The 24036-nt window shown below is 38.2% G+C and overlaps 2 protein-coding genes across 2 annotated transcripts; one reads left to right on the top strand and one right to left on the bottom strand.

Moving 5' to 3' along the window:
• Window positions 597-10200, top strand: LOC109212890 (AP-1 complex subunit mu-2). The gene is made up of 11 exons (XM_019376618.1): window positions 597-1046; window positions 2051-2191; window positions 2307-2369; window positions 2472-2648; window positions 2720-2823; window positions 4346-4453; window positions 4781-4877; window positions 4977-5074; window positions 5206-5347; window positions 5453-5575; window positions 9798-10200. The coding sequence occupies exons 1-11, from the start codon at window positions 918-920 to the stop codon at window positions 9894-9896; spliced, it is 1281 nt and encodes a 426-aa protein (XP_019232163.1). The 5' UTR covers window positions 597-917; the 3' UTR covers window positions 9897-10200.
• On the bottom strand, window positions 14875-20273 carry LOC109212889 (protein NSP-INTERACTING KINASE 3). Its single transcript, XM_019376604.1, has 11 exons — window positions 19505-20273; window positions 19238-19370; window positions 19085-19156; window positions 18863-19006; window positions 18703-18774; window positions 18539-18598; window positions 18165-18262; window positions 17883-18029; window positions 16580-16921; window positions 15600-15991; window positions 14875-15394 (listed from the first exon to the last, which is right to left on the bottom strand). Exons 1-11 carry the CDS (start codon window positions 19605-19607, stop codon window positions 15077-15079), a joined length of 1881 nt encoding a protein of 626 aa, XP_019232149.1. The 5' UTR covers window positions 19608-20273; the 3' UTR covers window positions 14875-15076.

Below are 24036 nucleotides of genomic sequence, written 5' to 3'. Positions count from 1 at the left end.
TGTTGTTTAGTATTAGCCCTTCTGTATTTCAGTTCTTGTTAGACATTCTGGAGTTCGAGCTATGTAGTACTTCTTAGCTTGTAATTCATGGGTTTCCGGGTCTTGGATTTATGTGTTGGTTTTGAGAGTTAAATATTGTGTATGCCGAGCGGCACCTTTAAAAGCTGTTTATTTCCTTTATTTCTGTTTTAAATTGTTTTACTTCCGCAAATTTTGGTTTCTTTTCCGCAATTTAGGCTTACCTAGTCGTAGAGACTAGGTGCCGTCACGATAGTTCACGGAGGGCGAACCGGGGTCGTGACAGTGTATCTTAAATTGTTGTTATATTTTACTAAAATGTGAAGAAGAAAGGGACGGGGGGGGGGGGGGGTGAGTAAGAAGGAGAAAGAAGACGGGGTCCACGTTTTTTTTTTTTTTTTAATTAGGAGAAATGGCGCTCGTAATTTTTATTAGGGAAAGGATTCATTTCAAATGTGTTTATGAGGTAAAGGAATGCAATTTAATTTAAATGTTTAATCATGGGACTTTTATGTATTTTGCCTATTTTACAATTTCAGTATTGTTTATGTGAAGTTATTTTCCAAGTAGCTAAACGTACAAAAATATATGAACGTAGACCATAACTTACATAGGAGTCTCAAAATCGGGTGTCTGTGCACTTGCCCCATGACTCGATCGGAGCTACATTTGGCTATTGTCCTGCAAAGCAAAAGCAAAGCAAATAAAATTCACTGACATTTCAACAATGAATCAATGTGAAAATTCAGCCAGCTGATTGGCAGATCCACCTTCAAAATCTGAAACTACATTTCCCCAATTACATCAAATTACAAAATCTAACTCTCAATCACCACTAGATCTCATTGGAGTTTTGCTATAATCGCGTATTCTGATCCGCGATCTGGGTAAATTATCAGATGGCAGGGGCGGCGTCGGCGCTGTTCCTCCTCGACATCAAAGGCCGAGTACTGGTGTGGCGTGACTTCCGCGGCGATGTCTCCTCCGTTCAGGCCGAACGATTCTTCACCAAGCTCCTAGAGAAAGAGGTGTTCTCTTGTTCATTTATTTTTCTTTCTGTTTTAGTTTAACGACGAAATGTCTGCCAGTTAAGAGCATTTCGACTATTAAAAGTTAGATTGCAAGTAAAGACGGATCCAGGATGTAGAAGAGTTAAGCAGTGTCTTCGGTTCTCTTAATATATTCCAATTATACTTAGTAGTAGATTCTGCTCCAACCATGTGTGTATTGTACCCAAGGGTGTGGCCTAGCGGTTAATGAAGCGAGAGGAGAACTATGAGGTGTCACGTTCAAATCCCAGCAGGAGTCAAAAAACAGTAGGTGATTTCTTCCATTTGCCTATGCCTTGGTAGGCAGAGTTTCCCGGTAGCTATGCTGGTGGGAGGTAGCAGGTACCTGTGGAATAATTGGTATGTGCACAAGATAGCCCGGCTGCTACTTTCATAAAAGAAAAGTAGGGGATTCCCCGTATCCAAGTATCCAAGTGTCTTTGGGAGAGTAGGATTATGCAAGCTAATTGTTTTAAAGGAAATTCTGCATTTTAAAGCTAATTAGGACTTATGCTAGTTATTGCTTTTAGTCGAATGCTGCATTTTAAAAGCAAAATAGAGTAAAGAGGAATGAAAGAACGTTTTATAGTGGTTTAATCTGTTTGGAATCTTGTGTTGTTTAGTAAATATGTTCTTTGAAGCGTCAAAAGTGAGTAATTATGCAAGCATGGGTTGTGGATGACTTCCTATGGGTTAGGATTATGTTGAGCTTCTCTTCTTTAGAGATGGCTCTTTTCTGAATGATGAAGAATTATTAAAAATGAACTAATCAAGTCCGGAAGTTACTGTTGAATTGCAAAATATTTCAATATTTAAGTTACTGTTGAATTGCAAAATATTTCAATATTCTCCTCGCGTTCTGCAGATTATTTATGATCTTCATTTTGTTCCATTTGTAGACAGCTGATTTGTAAAGACTTAGTTGGAGAAAATGAGTTTACTTTTTCTTGCTAATTTAAGTGCTAGAATTTGATCATTTGCAGGGTGACCCTCAAGATCCTGTTGCATATGATAACGGCGTGACGTATATGTTTATACAGCACAATAATGTGTATCTCATGACCGCATCAAGGCAGAACTGTAATGCTGCTAGTCTTCTTCTGTTTCTACACCGTGTTGTTGATGTAAGTGACAATGGCATTCTAAAAAGTGTGCCTTTAGTATGTTGGTTTGAGATGTATTTATCTGTTGAGTAGCTGTGGAGAATTATTCATTTCCTTTTATTTGGTTTGCTGGCAGGTCTTTAAGCATTACTTTGAAGAGTTAGAAGAAGAATCTCTACGGGATAATTTTGTTGTAGTGGTATGAGGAACATTTTATTTCTTTTTGGGATAAAAAGCATGTGACTGGGAAGAAAATTGTAAAGGATTGGTTGTGACTGGAACAATGTTTTATCTTTTGCAGTATGAGTTACTTGACGAAATGATGGACTTTGGTTATCCTCAATATACTGAAGCAAAAATTCTCAGTGAATTTATAAAAACTGATGCATATAGAATGGAGGTTACACAAAGGCCTCCAATGGCAGTAACGAATGCTGTGTCCTGGCGTAGTGAAGGGATACAATACAAGAAGAATGAAGTAAGTTTTACATGTTTTATTCAATAACAGTTTCTTTTAGTGGCTTATATGGAATTTTGTTGTTCTTTCAGGTATTTTTGGATGTTGTGGAGAGCGTTAATATACTTGTTAACAGCAATGGGCAAATAGTGAGGTCGGATGTTGTTGGTGCATTGAAGATGAGGACCTATTTGAGGTTTGCACTTTTCTGAGATATATATGTGTTTATGTATGTATGGGTCACTCTTTGCATATTCCTACTTGTATCGGCAAAACTGAAATGTCAATGTATGATTGCCCAGTATGCTGTGGCCGTGTGGGTGATAAACATATAGTTCATGTCTATAGGTGTTAAAAGATTTTTGACGTTATGCCTTCTTGTCATAGTAATAAATTTCAGATTTGCGAGCAATCTTTGTCCAAGCTCCCTCAAAGTTATGACTTTGTTATCATTTGCCTACATTTCTCTTTGAGAATCACCTCAAAAACTCAAGTTTTGTACTGGCTACTTCTCACCATCATGACCAGCAGTGTTCTAGGATCAAATGTATACTGATTTCTGTCTGTTCTAGTTTAGCATTTTATGTAATATTGCATACTGAATTGTTCTTGGTGATCTTCAGATTTTAATATTATCCTCATCTGGAATCCTGTCCTTCATCCCTAACCCTGTCTTGCTGACGAATATTGTGAATCAGTCTGGGCTTTGATGTGGATCCTTTACTATCAACATTAAGGTGGAAGGACTGGTTTTAGAAGAACTTTTTGTATTGTTAATCGAATTATCTTATATTATTGTTAAAATTAGCTTCAATCAAAGAAAAATCTAAGCGTTACTATAGATGGAATAGGTGAGAACTTTGGGGTTGGTTTTGAGTTTAGAGCAGCAGTTGGCGACGGTGAATACAGTTAGGTACAGTTCATGACATGAGATGCAGAGCAACAGTATCCTGTGTCACCAACATATATGGCTTTGCAATAGCCTTCTGGTCATTAATGTGTTAGACAGCCTGGCTTTTATACTACTAAGGGCTTGATCCTGTTGTATGTAAGATTGATGATAGTAAGATCTCTGTTTAACCTGTGGGGGCTTCTGTTTTAGTATTCTCTTTTATGAAATTACTTCAGAAGGTTCTTAAAATCCTATAGGCACTTCAGTGAAAGTTTAGATCTAGCGCCCCCTTTTCTAAAGTTTTAAAAACAGTTCTGAAGGCAAGATAAAGCCTAACCCCACCTCTGGGATGTTTCTTGATCTAGTGTCCTGCCTGATCTTAAATATTGTTTTACATCTTTTGGACTAGCACTAGCAGTGTGAAGATATGTTCTATGCTGATTATGATTCTGTCATTACTAAGATCATATTTACATGTAATTTTGATCTCCGAGCCTTTCGCTTCACATCTACACGGTTGAGCTGGTGAAGTTCTTTCTTCTTGCCTGCATTTCCTTCCCGTCTTGCTAATGAGCTGCCTCTATGTTAGCATCACTAGTGTATATCTACCTAAAATGTCTAGGATTCTTAAATGTTGACACAAGGACTGCATTATTTTTCCAACCTTTGGATCTCCTGTAAGGTTTTCACTAGTTTAAATGCAATTCGACAAAAATCCCACCATGTCACTTTTCTCTAGTATCTCAATTTTACATCTTGTCCTTTACCCAGCCATTTAATTGATGAGTGGTACTGGTCTAATGACATAATGTTTCTTCTCTTGCAGTGGTATGCCTGAATGTAAGCTTGGCCTTAATGATAGAGTATTGCTGGAAGCACAAGGACGTAATGCTAAGGGGAAAGCTATTGATCTAGATGATATCAAGTTTCATCAGTATGTAATTCAACTATTTTTATTTTCTTTTGTGGATTATGACATCTTTTTGCGTATATGCTTGACCCAAGAATAGGTATGTGGTGGGTGTGGGAGTTGGGAAGAAATTAAGCTCTTCTGGGCAATGTATACTATATAATCTGTTCAAACTTCCGACAGAATAAGCAAGTGGGGGAGTGGGTGGGTCCTCAGATTTAATCAGCAAACTCCTGTTTGTAACCTGTCCCCGCCCGTTGTCCCCCCCCCCCTAAAAAAAAAAACAAAAAAGAAATTTCTCCCTTCCCTCCCCCCTCCATCATTCTTCTACTAACCTCTTCTGTAACTTAGGTGTGTGCGTTTGGCCCGATTTGAGAATGATCGTACTATATCATTTATTCCTCCTGATGGGTCTTTCGATCTTATGACCTACAGACTCAGTACACAGGTGCACTTCCCAATGTTTTAATTCTCTATCTGACTGACCTTTTTTTAGTGCCTTCACTGAGTCGATCAATTGAAGTGTTATAATAGTAATTAATCTCAGGTAAAGCCTCTATTATGGGTAGAAGCCCAAGTGGAAAGACATTCTAGGAGCCGTATGGAAATTCTGGTTAAAGCACGAAGCCAGTTCAAGGAGAGAAGGTATGTCTATTTGTATTATGCTATACACCTATTTGGAGCTGCATCAGTTGATCTTTTGGAGTTCAGATGGCATACATTATGATATAATGATATGGTGCTAGTTCAGATATTAGTTTATTTGATAATTTCAGCACTGCAACTAATGTTGAAATTGAGTTGCCTGTTCCAACGGATGCAACTAATCCAGATGTTCGTACATCGATGGGATCATCTACTTATGCACCTGAAAAGGATGCATTGATTTGGAAGATAAAATCTTTTCCAGGTGGTAAGGTAATCGTACGCTTAGTCATACCTTAAGATTTAACTCATAGTTACCTTTTACTGTTTGTTCTCTCTCTGAGATTTCTTTTATGCTAATTCTCATTGCATTTTCAGGAATATATGTTGAGAGCAGAGTTTAGACTTCCCAGTATTACAGCAGAAGAAGCCACTCCTGAAAGAAAAGCTCCTATACGTGTAAAGTTTGAGATACCATATTTTACAGTTTCTGGTATACAGGTGAGCCCTAAATACATGTAATTGTAGTTTAGTTAAATAATTTAGTATTTTCCTTTTCCCCAAATTCCTACCAGTGTTATCAAAGGCGAAAAGCGCAAAAAAGCTCTAAGGTCTGTTGGGGCTTTAAGCGCAAAGCGCAAATAAAGCGTGGGCTTTAATGAAAAAAGGCGCAACTGGAGAAAAAGTAAAAATATGTATATGTAGTCCAAGACTAATAATTATAAGCATGAATAACAAATATATGGACAAAGAAATTGGAAAAAGATTACGATAAAGTGAAATATTAATTGTTTAATGTCGTCTTTTCATGATTACACTCATTGGCAAGAAATAGTATGACTTAGAGCATTGATGCGATACTAAAGCGCCCACAAAGCGAGGCGAAGCGCTCAACATGTTTTGAGCCTCGCTTCAGGGCTTAAGCGCGTCTTTGACAACACTGATTCCTACAACATTTTAGATGCCTATGTCCTCATTTAGTCCATCATATCGAGAAACATTATGAGTCTGAGTATTCAATGGGTGCTAAAGAGGATTTTTAGCGTAGATTATAAAAGATGTTATGAGCACATGATATTTATCTTCTTATCTTTAATTAGAAATAAAGTCTTAGCTATTACTCCCTCCGTTCCAATTTATGTGAACCTATTTGACTGGGCACGGAGTTTAAGAAAAAATGAAGACTTTTAAAATTTGTGGTCCTAAACAAGTCAAAAAGGGACCAGAGTATTTGTGTGGTTATAAAAGTTTCTCATTAAGGGTAGAATTGTAAGTTTAAGCTAAATTGGTACCAAATTTAGAAAGGGGTCATTCTTTTTGGAACGGACCAAAAAGGAAATAGATTCACATAAACTGGAACAGAGGGAGTAGTTAGATATATATTTGTCTTTAGTTAGGAATAAGTTTTTTATCTGTTAGTTAGAGCTTATTGTTTAGGTTGAGACTGAGAGGCTGTTTGGATTGGCTTATAAAAAGTAGCTTTTAAGCTAAAAGCCAAAAGTTATAAGTTGGTAATACCCAACTTTTGGCTTTTGGCTATTTTTGTACTTTTTATGCCTAAAAGTAAGTGCTTTTAAGCACTTTTTATCATTGCCAAACACTACACGAACTAGAAAAGTGCTTAAAAACCAATAAGCACTTAAAATAAGCCAACCCAAACACCCTCTGAATTCTAGTTGCTTAAAGAGTTTTTACTTGTTGGGTTCTCTATCCGATAATACCTTGTATATTTTATTGAACAGATAAGATTTGATGAATCAATTTTGGTATATAAACCCTCTCTTCTTCACTTTCTTCCTCCTCTCTTCTCTCTCCCTCTCCCTCTCTTTCTCTTCTCTCGACTCTCGCTCTCTCCTTTCTCATTCATTCTACTTGCATGTCTCCTTTCTCCCTTTCTAGTGCTACATCAGTTTAGTATCACAGCACACGATGCGCTTCATTACACTAGTGCTCTTTATATCCATCATTATTATGTTGGCCGCTCATTCCAGGAGATGATCGTCCATTCAGTTGGTAATTTGCACATGTACCTAAGGATCTAATACGACATTATATTACATGAATCAAAAAATTGAGTTTTGGTCTATTAATTAAGACCTTTTTGGAGTTTAGTCTCACTCATGAGTTTTCTCCAAGTAGAGTAGTGTTTACAATAAAAGATGTATTACAGTATATTATCTATCTTTTATCCTTTATGTAGAAAGGTATTATAATCTATTAGTTACAGTTTATTTTCTGTTAGACAGTTATAATTATTACTTAGAGTTAGACTAACATTTTAGTTAGAAATAACATTCTAGTTGCTTAAAGATTTTTGCTTTGTTGGGCTCTCTACCCTATATATAGGGACCTTGTATATTCTTTTGCACAGACCTGAATAAGTTTTGATGAATTGATTTGGTATTATAACCTCTCTTTATCACCTTCTTCCTCCACTCTTTCCCCTATTTCTCCTCTCCGTCTTCCTGTCTGTCTTTCTCCTTCTCTTCTTTATCAGTTCTTCCATTTGCGATTCTCCCTTTTCCCTGTCCGGCACTATATCAACTTTACATACAAGGGTGTCTGTAAATTAGGATCGAGTCTTGCAAGGTAAGGAGAGAGCTGAACATGCTTGCGACTGAGCTCATATATTTGCTTAGTGGACAGTTATGGATGACACATCCATCTATGATTGGAAATTCAAATATCATTGCTCATGACTTGGAATTAATCCTAAACCAATTTTCTATTTATTTCTCTCTCCAAGAGAACCATGCATCTCTCCAAATTAAAACTTCTCCAACCCCGTTGCTGACCTCTCATCCACAGTATATCTCTCAAATGAAACAGGGAGCATGAACAAAAAGCCAGTGATTTAGTCAACTTGCGAAGAACACGCTCATGCTTGTTAAGAACGGGGTTCCAAATATGGGGATTGGCGGTCAAAAGTCAAAACCATCCTCTACTGAGATTGTTGATGGTGGCACTGGTGGTATTGGTGGAGCCAGGGAGCTCTAGATGGGCATGCGAAATAATTCATCGATCAGAACTGGCATTTAATGCAGAGGTTGATAGATTAGTGGTGTTGGGGATAGTGGTTATTACTTCAATTTTTGAATGCATATGGGATAGTGAGGGTGATTTGGTTGGATCAGTTATGGTGTAGAGGCAAGGCGATAGAAGTACTTGTTGAGGTAACTGGGAAAATAAAAAACAAGAGATAAATTCTTCTCGTGAGAATTTTCTTGTGTTTCCTGGTTTCTCCTTTTACCAAACCTCCTTGCTAGTGGGGATGCTTGACATTTCAAAATAAGAAAGGAGAATATTGAGGGTGGCAGCTCCAAGACTCTGGTTCAAAGGCAATGGTCGTACAACAGGAGATTTATGGTAGGTGCGCATTACAAATTCAATCATGCATGGTGAATCAGGTCTAATATTCAAGTGAAAAAATGGTACAGGACTCACATTATCTACCGAGGTTAAAAGTTGGAAACATGGATTCTTGGTTGTTGTTGTTCGTTAAAAGTTGGAAACATGGATTCTTGGTTACCTGAGGATGTGGCGTAATAGTCAATAAAGTGGGAGGAGAACCATGTAGCCTCAAGTTCAAATCTCAACAGAGGTAAAAAAAACACCAGGTGATTTTTTACATCTACCTAAGCCTTGGTGGATAGAGTTACCCAGTACCTATGCTGGTAGGACTTAGGAGGTAGCAGGTACCCAGCTAAATAGTTAAGGTGTTCGTAAGCTGAACCAGATACCACCGTCATAGAGAAAGAACATAAAAATAAAAATTAAGAAAGAGAAGGGGGGGGGGGGTGAAAGTTGGGAATGTGCATAGCTGCTTGTCATCTGGCCATTTACAAGATGAGCGGATCAACTCTAAGAATTAGTTGATATTAAGGGTGCATTTGGTACGAGGGAAAATGAATTACTGAAAAATAAGTGTTTGGTTGGCAAATGGAAAACATTTTCAGGGAAATATTTATATTGCTTGGTTGTTGAGTAGAAAATATTTTCATGAACAATAATGAAAATAATGTTCACTAACAACAAAAAAGATCACAAAATAATGCTTGAAACTTTGAAGGTATCGAATTTATAAGCAGCAACATTATTGTAGAAGCAGTAATACGAGTGATCCAAATATTCTCTCCCACAGCAAGTACGTCCATGCATACTTGGCAAGTTGTGAACCATGTACTCTCAATTCATCCAAATTCAAAGTCCCTTGCTCTGTCCCATGCCCATAGTTTCACTGAAAAAAAGTACAAACATGCAGGGGAGTGATTGGGGGTTTGGTTTTGGGTTGGGGGGGAACTAAAAGCAGAGCCTCATTTTTGGACCACTTCCCGTGGGTCCCTAGGAACACTAATTAGAGGATATTGTTTCCCTTAGGAAAATGTTTTTCTTCGTACCAAGCACTTGACAAAACTATAAGATGATGGAGCCAATAGTACCAACATAAATGTGTGGTCCTGATTGAGTTCCCCTTGTTCTAAAGAAGAGGACCTAACAAAATTTTGTGAGTCTTGAATTTAGTCTTGAATGTTTGTGTTCAATCTTGTTCTGCTGGTTAGCGATGGAAGCTGTGTGATAAAATATCTTGCTTTTTATGACTTTTTTGGCAAACCTTTCTCATCAACAGCCTAAATGGTATTTTGTTGTTAGTTTTTTCTTTAATAGCTGAGAACAGCGCATTTTCAAAATTTATAACCAATGTGGATTCTTTAATGCATGCTAGGTTCGCTACTTGAAGATAATCGAAAAAAGTGGTTATCAGGCTCTTCCTTGGGTGAGATATATCACGATGGCTGGTGAATACGAGTTAAGACTTACGTAAAACCATAGAGATGGTGTACCAATCCATTTAAGTCTGTTTTTGAGGCTCAGGTTACTACAAGTTCCAGTGCTTTGAGGTGCTTAGCTGTAGATAAGCTTTAGTTCAAAGCTAATGTTTTGCTGGCCCAATTTGTTGTCTATTATATTTGACTTTATTACTTGTATGTTACTCGCACTTTCTTGTATAGAGATGTTTGGTGATTAATTTCATGTCTCATATTTGCTTCAACTCGCGACTGCTGATACTGGCTGGTCGTTTATATCGTTATTTCTGTTTTAACCTTTAAAGAAGCTTGGTTTTTATAGCGAGTGTTAGTATTGGGTACTTCTTTGTCATTTTTATACATGTCGTCAAAGTATTGTTGTGATAGTAAGATAAAACTTGCATTTGCATTTCTCGAGTGTTGAGATTCTTTGCTGTTTGAAGTTTCCTGAGTTGCTTATAGTCGATTATCATGAAGTACTGCTTCTGGATATGTTGGATGTGAATAGGAGAGATTGTTTTCGGGAGATCAATTATGACGATAATTTGTGAAATTGAAGAATTTTCCGATAATGAGTCACCCTCGTACCACCAGGTGCAACTCACGTTGCAGAAATCAGTGAAAAGACTACTTCCTTGAACACAAAGAGGACATTCTTGTTTCCAGCTTTTCATTCCTAAATAAAGCCTCTGTGACCAATAATGAGTACAGGGTAAACTAACTCTGAATTAAAAATTAAAAAAATACATAAGAGTGAGTGAGAGTGTGTATATTTTTTTAAAAACACAAAAGAAAAAAAAAAGAAAAAAAGAGAAACAGCCATTAGCATCAAATGCGAAAGGTTGAGAAGTGTAATAGTGTTTGGCCAACCACTACACTTAATCCTAAGCTAGTTGAGGTCGGTATATAAATCTTCACTATCTATTTGGCTCTATTTTAACTCGTCTGATTCCAGTATTCTATAATTTAGGTTTCCTAACACTAGAAGTTCTTTATATTTTTTATTGACATACAAACCTTTAGCAAGATCAAAAGGAATTTTAGCAAACATTGGACCTAATGTAAGCTTAACAGCATGAATAATATGTAATCCCAATTAGTTAGTATCCTTTATATACATCTTTTCTTACATCGACACTATATTACGAATTACGGCCTGCCAATTCTTTTTTTTTTTTTTTGGTTTCCCACCCGGTGTCCGGTACCCGCATTGGAGCCCGACTATATCCGGATTCGCGCCGCGTAGGGCCCCATTCGGGGGGAAGCGCTCCCTACCAAGGATTTTTCCATACCCAGGGCTCGAACTCGAGACCTCTGGTTAAGGGAGGAGCAGTCTCATTCACTGCACCACATCCTTTGGCGGTGCCTGCCAATTCTCGATAAGGTTCTTCGCTGCCACAACAAGAAAAATTGTGTATTTCTTTTAGAAAATCTCTTAATTGTTCCAAAACAACTAGAAAGCATCTGCAAGAGATTTTAGGTCTTATGAGAACTTGTTTCCATATGATTATGGGTTCACTTACCGAAAAGAAAAAATAGGTGATTTTAGGTCACTTTGTGTCTTTTTTAACACCTTCAATTATTATGATTTTAGACTTAATAATTGGTACATCTGAAGGTCTATGTAGGATATATGTAACGATCCGACCGGTCGTTTTGAGCTCTAGCGCATCGTTCGGTAGTTTGAGGCCTTGGGTAGCTTCACTTCATGTATTATGACTTGTACGTGTGGTCGAAATTGAATTTCGGGAAGTTCGGAGTTTATTCGGATGGAAAATTCTCAATTCGGAAGCTTTAAGTTGGAAGAGTTGACCAAGGTTTGACTTTCGAGCAAACGACCTCGGAATCGGGATATGAAGGTTCCAATAGGATCGTATGATGATTTCGGACTTGGGCGTATGTTCGGGTTGAGTATCGGGTGGTCCGGAAGCATTTCGGCGCTTATTATGGAAGGTTGGCATTTTGAAAGTTTAAGAATTTCATAAGTTTGGTTCGAAGTAGATTTTGGTGTTATCGATGTCCGTTTGGAGTTCCGAGACTTGGAATAGGTTCGTGTCGTGATTTGTGACTTGCACGCAAAATTTGGCGTCATTCCGGATTGTTTAAGTGTGAATCGGACGCGTTGTCGAAGTTGGAATGTTTGAAAGTTCAAAGAAAGGTTTCGATCGCCGATTCGTAGTTTTGATGTTGTTTGGTGTTATTTGAGGCCTCGAGCAGGTTCGTGTTATGTTTTGGGACTGGTTAGTGTGATTGGATGGGGTCCTGAGGGCCTCGAGTGTATTTCGGGACGAGTTTAGACCATTCCTCTATGTTGTGCAGTTGCTGGTTTCTGGTGCGTTTGGAAAGCATAGTGATCGCGAAGGAAGGATAGCGATCGCGAAAGGTAAGTGGACTGATGGCTTTTTTTTTCAATGCGATCGCGTAGTGGGAGCCGCGAATGCGGAGTTGGAGCAGATTGTACTTCGCGTTCGCCTAGGCAGAGCTGCGAACGTGATGGTTTGTGGAGGCCCGCCTGCTGGGGAAAGTTGAGCTATGCGATCGCCGAAGGACTCACGTGATCGCGGAAGAGGAATCTACAGAGGCCAAGTTAGGCCTTTGCGTTCGGGTTGATGGGCTCGCATTCGCATAGGCCTAGGCATTCGCGATAGCGAGTAGGATCTCGCGTTCGCACATGGTAAATTCATAGGCGAGCCTGGTTGGCCTTCGCGATCACGTGGTTTTTTCTGATATCGCGGAGAAGGGAGTTCCTGGGCAGTGAGCTTTTATTTTGGGACTTAGCCCATTTCTCTCACATTTTCTTTTGGTTGGGCAATTTTTGGAGCTCTTGGAGGGAAGATCTATGTCAGAGGAAGTAATTCCGGTATATTGTGAGTTAAATACACGGTTTATATATGGATTTAAACATGAAAATTAGTAGAAATTTGGGATTTTGGTAGAAAATCTAGAACTTGGTATTTTTGGATTTTGACCACGAAATTGGACATGGAATTGAGAATAAATTATATATTTGAGTTCGTTATGTTTATCCTGGAAAAATTTTCGGAATCCGTGCACGTGGGCCCGAGGGTTGACTTTGTTGACTTTTTGAGCGGAGTTGGGAATCATTATAAATTGTTAAATTATACGCATTGGGGTATATTTTGATTGGTTTGCTTTGACTAGTTTTGGATCGACGAACAGGGGTTTGAGGTGCTAGAGAGGCATTGGAGCCGATTATGAAACTTCGGAGAGAGGTAAGTCTCCTGTCTAACCTTGTGAGAGGAAATTTACCCCGTAGGTGCTATATTCGTATGTGATACATGTTGTGGGAGCTACGCACGTATGAGGTGACGAGCGTCCGTGCGTATGCTAGAATTCCTGATTATGTCCGGGTAGACTTAGGTTCACGCCAGGCTTTAATTGTACTTTTTGAGTTTCCTTGCCTGTTTAATTCCTTTATTTCGCGTTACGACGGGAGACTAGGCTTGCGTAGAGTGATAGACTCGCTATTATAGAGATTTAACGAGCTACTTGATTAGCCGCGGAATAATTGTGCTCCCTTTAAGAATTTCTCTCGCATTGTGCATTTTCATCAAAAAGCTTCCTTAAATTTCATAACTCACACGTTTATTCGTGAGTGGGGTCGAGGACCCGTTAAAGCTTCTTATTCTAATGGGATCGGGCCGTTCAACTCGGCGATACCACACTTTTATGGGATCAGGCCGTTTGCCTTGACAGTATCATATTCTTATGGGATCGGGCCGTTCGCCTCGGCAGTACCACACTCTTATGGGATCGGGTCGTTCGCCTCGGCAGTACCACATTCTTATGGGATCGGGCCGTTTGCCTTGATAGTATCATATTCTTATGGGATCGGGCCGTTCGCCTCGGCAATACCACACTCTTATGGGATCGGGTCGTTCGTCTCGGCAGTACCACATTCTTATGGGATCGGGCCGTTCGCCTCGGCAGCTTCATGAAACACTCTTATCGGATCGGGTCGTTCGCCTCGACGGCGTCATACGTAATATTTGACAAGAAGTCATCGTATCCTTGAGTTTTCCTGATTTAAGTTGTGACGACCTATCTAGTGGGGACCATTTTACATATATACTCTGGTTGAGGAGGTAACCAATAGTTGAGAGCTTGTGTTTACAGTTCAGAGGAGGATTGTACCACGTATTTATATTTGTTTATTCCGTTTATTTACTCTGCCTCATATTTGTTTACTTCTTACTGCATATGATTTACTGGACCACTAGTAAGTGTCAATGTCGACCCCTCGTCACTACTTCTCCGAGGTTAGGCTAGATACTTAGTGGGTACGTGTTGATTTACGTACTCATGCTACACTTCTGCACTTATAAACACTAATAGTGCCAAAATGTGTTGTTTTGAGGATTTTGTCCTAAATCTTTTATAGACTTGATTTGAAAACATATTAAGTGATAAGGTATTTGGCACAAGGTCAAAACATGGAGGTTGCCTAGCCATGAATGAAACAAGCAGCACCCTGCAAATTTTCTTCTGATGGGGGATCCATTGTGCCAATTGACAAGACCTGGTATCCAACAACAGTTGGTGGGACATACATACTTTTTCAGCCTTTCAGTTTTAGTAAAAGAAGAGTGACCATCACAAATATTTAGTGGCTGGCTGGTCCCAGCTTCTGAGCTCATGTACTAAATGGTCACCAGTCTAAATCAAGACTAAACATTCTGTACATTTATCACAGGAAGAGAGAAAAAGGAAAGACAACCAACTTGGAGGGTTAGACAGCACCAACACATAACATGTTAGTACAGCAGATGCAACTTCTGTAAACGGAAAAACTTATTCGACCCGACACACGTACCAAATTATTATGTTATCCCATAATTACTATTGAATAGGAGTAGCATATAATTGATTAACAAATCTTCAATCAGACCACTGTACATGAGGATGGCTACCTTATGCTCATCCTCAGTAAATTTAAAGATTTTTAAGCTAAGAAAATCCTAATGGACTCTTAAGTTACAGAAATGGCACATTGTCTCAAAATTGAGGGGGAAAGAGGACCTATGAACTCAGCTGTTGATCAAAAAGAAACGAATTATACATGAACTTCCCGTTCTTTTTACAGATTTATACACGCATTAAACAACCAAATATTTTCCACTTCAACTTTAAATACTCAAGAATGATAACGTGTAAGGAGAAGAACGATAATTGGATGTCATCTAGGTCCTGAAAGCTCCATTGCTTCAACTACAAGTGATGATTCTTCTATATAGTCGGAATATCTTTTTGGTGTATTTTCAGAAGTTCTGTACCTTGGAGTTTCGAATTTTTGTGAAGCCTCCCATTTTTCCGCTAATCCATCCCCCTCCAGCATCCTTAATACCTCGGACATCTTTGGGCGATGAGAAGGACTGAAATGAGTACATAGAAGTGCAACTTGAACCATCTCTTCAAGTTCAATCCGGTCAAAGCTGTTCTTTAAATCTTTATCCACCATAAGGTTCAGCTTTTTCTCTTGATGAAGCTTCTTTACCTGCATTACATTAGCCGTAAATTTAACAAGGGGATCCAATAACGAATGCCTAACACTGCACTAGCATGATTCAGTACAGAAAAACTAGTAAATGATAGTGGCAATTACAGTAGCTACTCTTTAATAATCCATTTAGGCCTTTCTTCTCTCCATTCTAAAAATACAATATGTTTTTCCACACATAACAGAGACAGGGTGAACGTACCCAGTCAAGCATAACACCTTTCTGGTTGGCCCCTCGTCCAAAATCCACAGCTTTCTGACCTGTAATTAGCTCAAGAAGCAAGATTCCAAACCCAAACACATCGGTTTTCTCTGATGATTGACCAGTAGACAAATATTCTGGAGCAATGTGGCCAACGGTGCCCCTGACAGCAGTCGTTACATGGGAATCCCGGTGATCCAAGAGCTTTGCCAACCCAAAGTCTCCAACAACTGCCTCAAATTCCTCATCCAACAGAATGTTAGCTGCTTTAACATCACGGTGGATTATTTTGGGGTCACACTGCTCATGCAAATATACCAGCCCTCTTGCTGTACCTAATGCTATGTTTTTTCGCCTTGACCAGTCCAAAACTGGCCTGCCATGGGTGTGATCTGCAAATTTAACAAAGGCATGGTTAATTCAATGCAATGGTTGGATCATTTCTTCAAAATGCTGCAAGTTCACTTAGGAAGCTAATAAAAAGCAGCTGATAGGTCTGTCAAAAATAAAAATGGATACAGCTTCGAACTTCAGCACAATAAAAAGAAAAAATAACATCACTGTGGGGGCTGAAGATGGCTTACCATATATTTGAATTAGTGAAATATAATGATGACAGCAAATAGGCATCACAGATAGAGTGAAGAAACTGTCAAGATACCTTGTGAGATGAGTGGGGTTGAAACATCAGCAAGGCTGATCTATGTTCTAAGATTCATTCTTGTAAGAGAATACTTTATGCTGTTAAGCTCACATTCAGTAATAGCAAATTGTGCAGCTTTAAGATAGTCATTTTAACTTAAGTTCCAGAAATGGTGAAACAAAAACTCAGACTGTTGATAACAAGCACCTAAAAATGAAAGTGAAAGGCAACTACACTTGGAACTGTTTATTCCTGAGAATGTCCAACTTCAAAAAACATGGAGCTTGGAGTAATGATCTGAAGCTAGTAGGGAAAGTAGTAAGACCAAGAAGCTGACCTTTTAATCGTGCTGCAACGCTTCCATTTGGCATATAAGGGTAAACAAGAAGCCGCTCACTTTCAGTCGAGCAAAAACCCAAAAGACGGAGAAGATTTCGATGGACAGCCAAACTAATCAACTCGACCTCTGTCTGAAATTGGATTTCACCACCGACAGCATTGTAGTCCTTCAATCTTTTGACAGCCACAACAGTTCCATTATTTAAGCGGCCCTTGTACACAACTCCAAATCCTCCGCTCCCCAAAATATTTTTTGAGCTAAAATGATCAGTAGCAGTCCGCAGTTCCTTAAAGGCATATCTTTTCAAGTGACCCAAGCATATCTCTGGATCATATTGCTCTGCAATGGAGAAATCATTGCTCAGATACAGCTATAGAGGATAACTGGAGACAGGCAAAAAATACTAAATGCTCAAGGAAAATGATGGGAAAAAATAAGTAGTGACTTGTTCCCGTAAAATGTCCACAAATATGCAAGAAACAACCACAGTCTAAGATTGATCAAGGAAAACGTCATCCCAGTGGGAGGGGGAACAATTGATTCACCTGACAAGGTTGGTCAGGGCAGTGAATTAAGTTCATATACAGCAGTGAAGCTACCTTGTTCAAGAAGTGGATCATAGCATTTTTTTAATCCTACCTTTGATAATAGCATGCTGAGCGAATAGTTGACATGGAAAGATTCGCTAATATCCGAAGAAGGAACTCATGGACTATAATGTGCCCACAGCAACTAGCCAAGGAAGGGAGAAAACATACATAAATTTGAGAAACACCAGTTCCAATCTTTTGGTCTAGATAGGCAGTAACTACCGAAGACAAGGATTGTACTAAGTCTCAATTTGAGAAAACGTTGGCCAGAATATTTCAGAGCATGAAGGACGGTGTAATTTGCTAAGCAAGAGAATTCTTTGCTTTCAACATGTTCACGATCTGGGGAAATGCGAAGTGCTGATAAACATCCATAGCAAACTTGAGGTCCCACATGATACTAGGCAAATAAATTTTACAACCAAATGTCAATGTATATCTTCCCAATGTTAGATTAACACAAAGATGCATATGAACTTATTTAGAAACTAAGATAACCATTAAACCACAAGCGACCAGTCTCTGTGGCGTGCTAGCTTCAAAAGAAAATCAAAATGATGCCAACTACTCAAAATGATGACAAATCTACTGAGCTTAATTTATACATCCGAGAAGCTATACAGGTAGCCAAATGAACTAGAAATACACAAACGAGGAGAAGAAACTTGAATCATCTTAGTGGGATTAAAAGCAAAAGAAAATCTGCTAACCATTGACATCAAAGAAGATCTGTTTATTATGCCGGTAGCGCCACCATAGAACCAGTGCGACAACTACTATAACCAAGAACGCAGCACCAAAACTTGCCCCAAAAGCAACAGCGACATGATGGCTTTTACCTCCTGCTCCTGATTTATCTGTTGAAGTGAAGAAAATAGACAAAATATTTTCAAAAACAGAGATAGTTGAACCTCCTGTATTTCTTTTCTTAAGTTTTATTTTTTTCCCACATGGAAGGAAAGGGTGGTGGACAGAATTGATGTTATACACACCTCCTAAACTATCTGGCGGGAATGATAGCGGTTCTGGATAGACTGCAGAACAATTGTTCCCAGAACTTTGGCCACAAATTAAAGGATTTCCAACAACTCTGAAAGACATGAAGAGAAACTTTAATTGAATATGATGAGGATTTACTAATCTAATCTATCAATTGTCTTCTTATAAAGTATCTCGAAAATAAAAATACAAAGTACTTTTTAAGCAGTTATTAACCCAGAAGAACAACGTTGTACTCTAAACTACTTCATTATTGGTAATGAAATTAAAATTTACAGCCATATGAACAAGACAGTTTCAATATTATTGAGAATTACTACTTCAACTGCAGCAACTTAGAATTAAGACAATAGAAAAAGCGACTCACTTGAACGCTCTTGCTGATATTTTAGGCAGTGGACCACTAAGATTATTAAAAGAAACATCCCTACAAGCAAAATCAGCTAAGTCAATACAATATAAGAATAAGATTGAAGAATATGCATAATAAATTTCAAAGCAAAATGGATAAAAGAGGGTATACAAACGTACACAAGAGCAAGTCCTTGAATGTTAGAGAGAGATTGAGGAATGGATCCCATGAGGCTATTGTTGTTTAATCGCCTGTCTTGCTCAACAGTGAAATTACACAATAAGGTTCAAGTTTAGCTTGAGATAAGAATGTCTGTAAAGCAAAATTTCCTGAACTCACAAATAATTTAAATTCCTCAGGTCTCCGAAAGACGCAGGCATTTCGCCTTCAAATTTGTTGTTGGAGAGATCAAGTGTCTGAAGCTTTTCCAAATTCCCAATCACATCAGGAATAGGACCAGAAATAGCATTGTTTTGCAGCAATCTAGATCAATTCAATATGGTATAAGAACACAGCTTAAACCTTATGTCAATAAATAGATGCATAGATTGAAGAACTTACACAGATTGCAATTTAGTGAGGTTGCCTATTCCGGGTGATAATGTTCCAGATAGACTTTGACTAGGTAGTCCACTGATGAAGGAAAAAAGTTGGAGCATTCAGTAAAAATTAGGGCTTATGAACTGAAGACACACACACACACACACTACTTACAGAGCAGAAACATAGCCATCAAGGGAACAAGTGACCATTCTCCAACTGCAAGGGTCCACAGAAGTCACATCCCAATTCTCCAGAACATTGTAAGGATCATGTAATGCCTTCTTAATTTCCGTCAAAGCAACAACTGCATAAAATTATTTACACTTATAATAAAAGCTAAAGAGAAGCAATAAAACAGGCTTAGCCAAATAAAGAAAGGAAATTTCAGGACAAGTGAATACTCCATAATGAATGAAAATTCAGGACAAAGAAACTTACCTTCATAATTAATGCCAGTAGGGGAAAGAGAAGCATAAGAACTCTCCATTAATGTTAAAATCAGCAACCCCACATACCACAGCATACACCACTTTCCCTCCATCCTCTACTAATGCTCACTTCTACAATTTTACATAAAAATCACTTGTTCGATATCAGAACCCCTTAGAGGAAACCCCACCAAAGGAGATTCTTTTTCAACCTCAAATCCTGCTATTTCAAACAAACATGCCTAAGTTGCTGGGATTATGCTTTGAGCCAAATGGGCACTATTTTGTACGAAAGAAAAATGGAATTTTCTTGAGAAAGAACAAGATTAAGCCTGAAAATATGGTAATCTTGAGATCTGATAATATTGGAAAAAAAGGATTAGTTTCATGGTTGGTAACTGATCCCAACAAATTCCATCAGTGGAATATTGTTAAATATAATATGTTTGAACTAATTAAGCTTCTCCCTTTTAGTTGAAGCTTTGTACCGTATCCACTCAAGATCATCATCACCATCTCCCTCTATTATTATTCTCATTCTTAATATATACCACAAAGATACAAACATACAAAAGAAGCCAAAACATATGCCAAAAACTCACACATATAGATGTGGACAGTTTTTACAGAAAGAGAAAAAAAAAACAAGAATTTTATTTTAATCAGTTTAAAATGTTTTTTAAAAAAAAATAAAGAAATTGGGGTTTGAGAAATTTGCTTATTATTCAGTGATTGGACTGAAGGGATGCGTTGGATTGATCAGAATTCAGAAGGAACAAGAGGATGTCTAAAAGGAAAAGCAAAGGAAACTTTTTGCAGTAGTAGTAAAAAGCTTTTTGGCAGGTCACGTGCTTGGCTTGTCTTAGTCTTTGTTGTCTTTTGGACTTTTTGAATATTTTTAAATGATTTTGTTCTGTTAAAGTTTTTGCAGAGATGGCCCACATTGCTAGCTTGCACCAGATTAGTTTGTATATGAAAAATTCTTCCTCTTGCGGTTACTTTTATATTTTAATTTACCATTTAAGTTCTTCCTCTTGTTGTCAAGATTAATTTAATACTTATATGATAGCATGTTGTAGACTCTCTAATTTAACTAGTGTATTATTTATAAATAGCTCGAACCAAAATTTACCAAATCGTGATGACACCTAACTCAGTCTGCTAGGCGAACCAACCAACATAAAACACAACCTAAACTGAAGTTCCTTAAATAAATGATGAAATAAGAACGCGAAATTTAATACAAACTACCACAAGAACTGGTGTCACACGTCATGAGCAACTAAGAAATAAAATAGAATGCTAGTATGAAAAAAGTACATTATTTGTTAGAATATACATTAACATACAAGTTTTAAACTACCATGAACAAAATATCAGTTAATCACTGGAACGCTAATGTCTTCATTGCTCGCCCTAATACTCCGCAACAACTTAGCTCTAAAATGTGCACGTAAGTTGTAGAAGTGTAGTATGTGTACAATCGGTCTCATGTATTCTGCAAGTATCAAGATTAACCCAACGAAGTAGTGGCAAGGTTTAATCAAAAGATACTGACTTTATATAACATGTGCAATTCATAAGCATATATATAAATAGAGAAAACAACCAAGGAGCAACAACAACAACAAACCCATTGTAATCCCACAAGTGAGGTTTGAGGAGGGTAATGTGTACGCCGACCTTACCCTACCTTAGAGAGGCTGTTGTCGATAGACAAAAAAAAAATAATAAGGTGTACAGTCGAAGTAGAAGATAAAAAGCATATTTACTTATATATCAGGATCAAAAGCATATATCAATGCACTAGATCCGCATATAAAGGAGATATGTATCAAGCAACATTTATTCGAATGTTTTTACATATATAAGTCTAGAATGTCTATGCATGATATAAAAAAAAACTCAAGCTTTACATCAATTGATACTCTTCAAGTATCCGCCAACCTGCTAACAAGTCTCATGCATATGCAAAATGCATCGAGTAGCATATGAGTATGATATGCATGAATGATGCATGTAAAAATGCATGAATGCGCATATCTCATGCCAAACCAGAAATTTGTCTGTTTCTCATAACCTACACACATACGACCTAAGGTAACATGGGTAATCACGTAACTCCGTAAGGATAAATCCTATCCATGCACTATATCTGATCATAATAGCTCTACAATCGATCATCAATCTGCACGAAAACACTCATCTTGTGAATATCCCTCTAATTCTCTCCATGCATATATATCAATTAGCACGATACTCATCCTGGTGACAGTCGTGTGAACTTCCTCAAGCGACCTGAACTCTTCATCATAGTCTAGATAGAAGGAAAACTCTTCATAGAAACCTCCTAGAATCATACAACCTCAAACCTTCTCGTCGGAGATAATCCACCTACATAAATCCAATCCGACGTCTTCATATGATCTTAACAATGTTACAACCATTATGCAATCGATTAGTCTTCCTGAGTCTATACTCGTCAACAAGCCACTTTATCCTACAAATGAACAACTGAAAGTCCACCAACATATCCACATATTAAGATTACACCGAGTTGATAATCAAGCATCCATAGACCTCGGGTTTCGAGAAAATCCTTCTCGTCATATCCAAATTATCTAAGCGTAGTCCTCAATCACATAGTTCTCATCATAGATCTATCTAGTAACTCACTGAGCCATTAATTGAACCACTAGGGACACTACCAAACGTTAATGTCCAAAGTCACATACATATACAACTAGATAAGCCATGCCCATTATGCAGTCTAAAACTGGCCTCAAGACCTCTAAACTAGCCTACCTTCACAACATAGAAAACACATATTGCACATCATCCACGACATCACAAGCCATCGGTGCATAGCTGATAAACCGAGTGCTCAACATCACATACGAGTGAATCGAAAGAAGTCAAAGATATAAGCTTTATGCTGAATCAGTGCCGCGGGACAAGGCAAAAAAGAAGATGAAGTTTCCAGATGCCCTGTAGCCTCCTTAAGATAAGTGTGGACGTCATCATACCGATCTGCAAGACCCTACTAGACATGTGCCCAAGACTAGTAGAACCTATGAACTATCACGCCCTAACCTCGGGGAGCGCGACAGGCGCTCAATCGAGATAACCCGACCGAGCAAGCCTATTGGATTTCCTTCTACCCAAACTCACCCGTAAATAAAGAGGAGATATATTCTATTAATTAAACACTGAGAGGATTTCATAAACAATCCCAACTCCATTACCATTAGTTACTCTAATTTTAAGTCTCAAAATACATACACTTTCATAGTTTGAAATGTAACATGTAATACACATACAACATTACTAGCTTGAATTTCCCAACACCAATACACAACCCACACCATGTCTACGGGGCCTCTAATGGATACAAAAAAGTAAAGTAGCACATTAGTTCATTTGGGTTTGTGTGAATTTTGAAAAGAAAAATTAAATTCTTAAAGAAAATAGAGTCCGGGGTAGGGGTAGGGGGAGGGGGGGAGGAGTACACGAAACACGGGGATTTTGGGGAAGGTGAATTGAGGAGAATAGCATAAAAAATTATTTTTCTAAAAATATTTTATATTCTCTAACCAAACACTAAAAAATATTTTCCAGAAAAAGTTTTCCACTCACCAACCAAACAAGGGAAAATAAGTGATAAAACCACTCATTTTTCTGGAAAACATTTTCTAGGAAAATATTTTCCATGAATAACATTTTCCTTCATACCAAACAAACCCTAAATTCAATGAGAAAACAACAGTCTAAAAGTAGAATATGAGACTACAATGATAGTGCCGACAAGGCTATAGCTATACCTCAAAACATAATACACACGGAACAAAAGATGCACGACCCCGAAATAAAGTGGAGATCACCAAGTCAACAAAGAAGAGAGTGTGCCGCATTACTGGTCAATGCCTTCCGCTTTGGAACCACATGCATCCATTAAAGATGCAGCGCCCCCGGTAAAAGTGACGTTAGTACATGTCGAATACTACTAGTATGAAAACCAAAACACCTATTCAAGGACTTGGAAATACAACATGAATATGATGAATCATGGTAACAATAAAAGGGAATAGATAGCAGTTAAAGTCAAAGCAAATTTATTTAAGAACTTTCAATAACATTTATAAATTTTGAGTCGGGGATCCTCTGCTACCACCTTTACACAAAGCGGCCCTGCCGCCTCACCCCAATGTATGCGGGTGGAGGTGCAATCATAATACCAAATAGACTCTACACAAAGTAGCGCTGCCGCCTCACCCCAATGTATGCGGGTGGAGGTGTAATCACAATACCACAACTTGACGCAAAGCGGACCTGCTGCCTTACTCTAATATATGCGGGTGGAGGTGTAATCACAATACCACAACTCTACACAAAGCGGCCCTGCCATCTCACTTGATATATGCGGGTGGAGGTGTAACTACAATACCTTAACACAAAACGGCTCTGATGCCTCACCCCAATGTATACGGGTTGAGGTGTAATCATAATACCACAACTTTACACAAAGCGGCCCTGCCGCCTCAC

This window comes from Nicotiana attenuata, chromosome 2, assembly GCF_001879085.1.
Source record: "Nicotiana attenuata strain UT chromosome 2, NIATTr2, whole genome shotgun sequence".
Taxonomy (NCBI): Eukaryota; Viridiplantae; Streptophyta; class Magnoliopsida; order Solanales; family Solanaceae; genus Nicotiana; species Nicotiana attenuata.
This window is presented reverse-complemented; position numbering and strand designations above follow the sequence as displayed.

What these genes read in the sequence shown, in the direction of transcription:
- LOC109212890 (XM_019376618.1), top strand. Translation starts at nt 918, where the DNA reads ATGGCAGGGGCGGCGTCGGCGCTGTTCCTCCTCGACATCAAAGGCCGA. An exon ending in TACAATACAAGAAGAATGAA is followed by an intron (nt 2,649 to 2,719) that starts GTAAGTTTTACA and finishes TTGTTCTTTCAG; the next exon opens with GTATTTTTGGATGTTGTGGA. An exon ending in AATCTTTTCCAGGTGGTAAG is followed by an intron (nt 5,348 to 5,452) that starts GTAATCGTACGC and finishes TTGCATTTTCAG; the next exon opens with GAATATATGTTGAGAGCAGA.
- LOC109212889 (XM_019376604.1), bottom strand. Translation starts at nt 19,607, where the DNA reads ATGGAGGGAAAGTGGTGTATGCTGTGGTATGTGGGGTTGCTGATTTTA. An exon ending in ATTCAAGGACTTGCTCTTGT is followed by an intron (nt 18,599 to 18,702) that starts GTACGTTTGTAT and finishes TTTTGCTTGTAG; the next exon opens with GGATGTTTCTTTTAATAATC. An exon ending in ATATCAGCAAGAGCGTTCAA is followed by an intron (nt 18,263 to 18,538) that starts GTGAGTCGCTTT and finishes CATGTCTTTCAG; the next exon opens with AGTTGTTGGAAATCCTTTAA.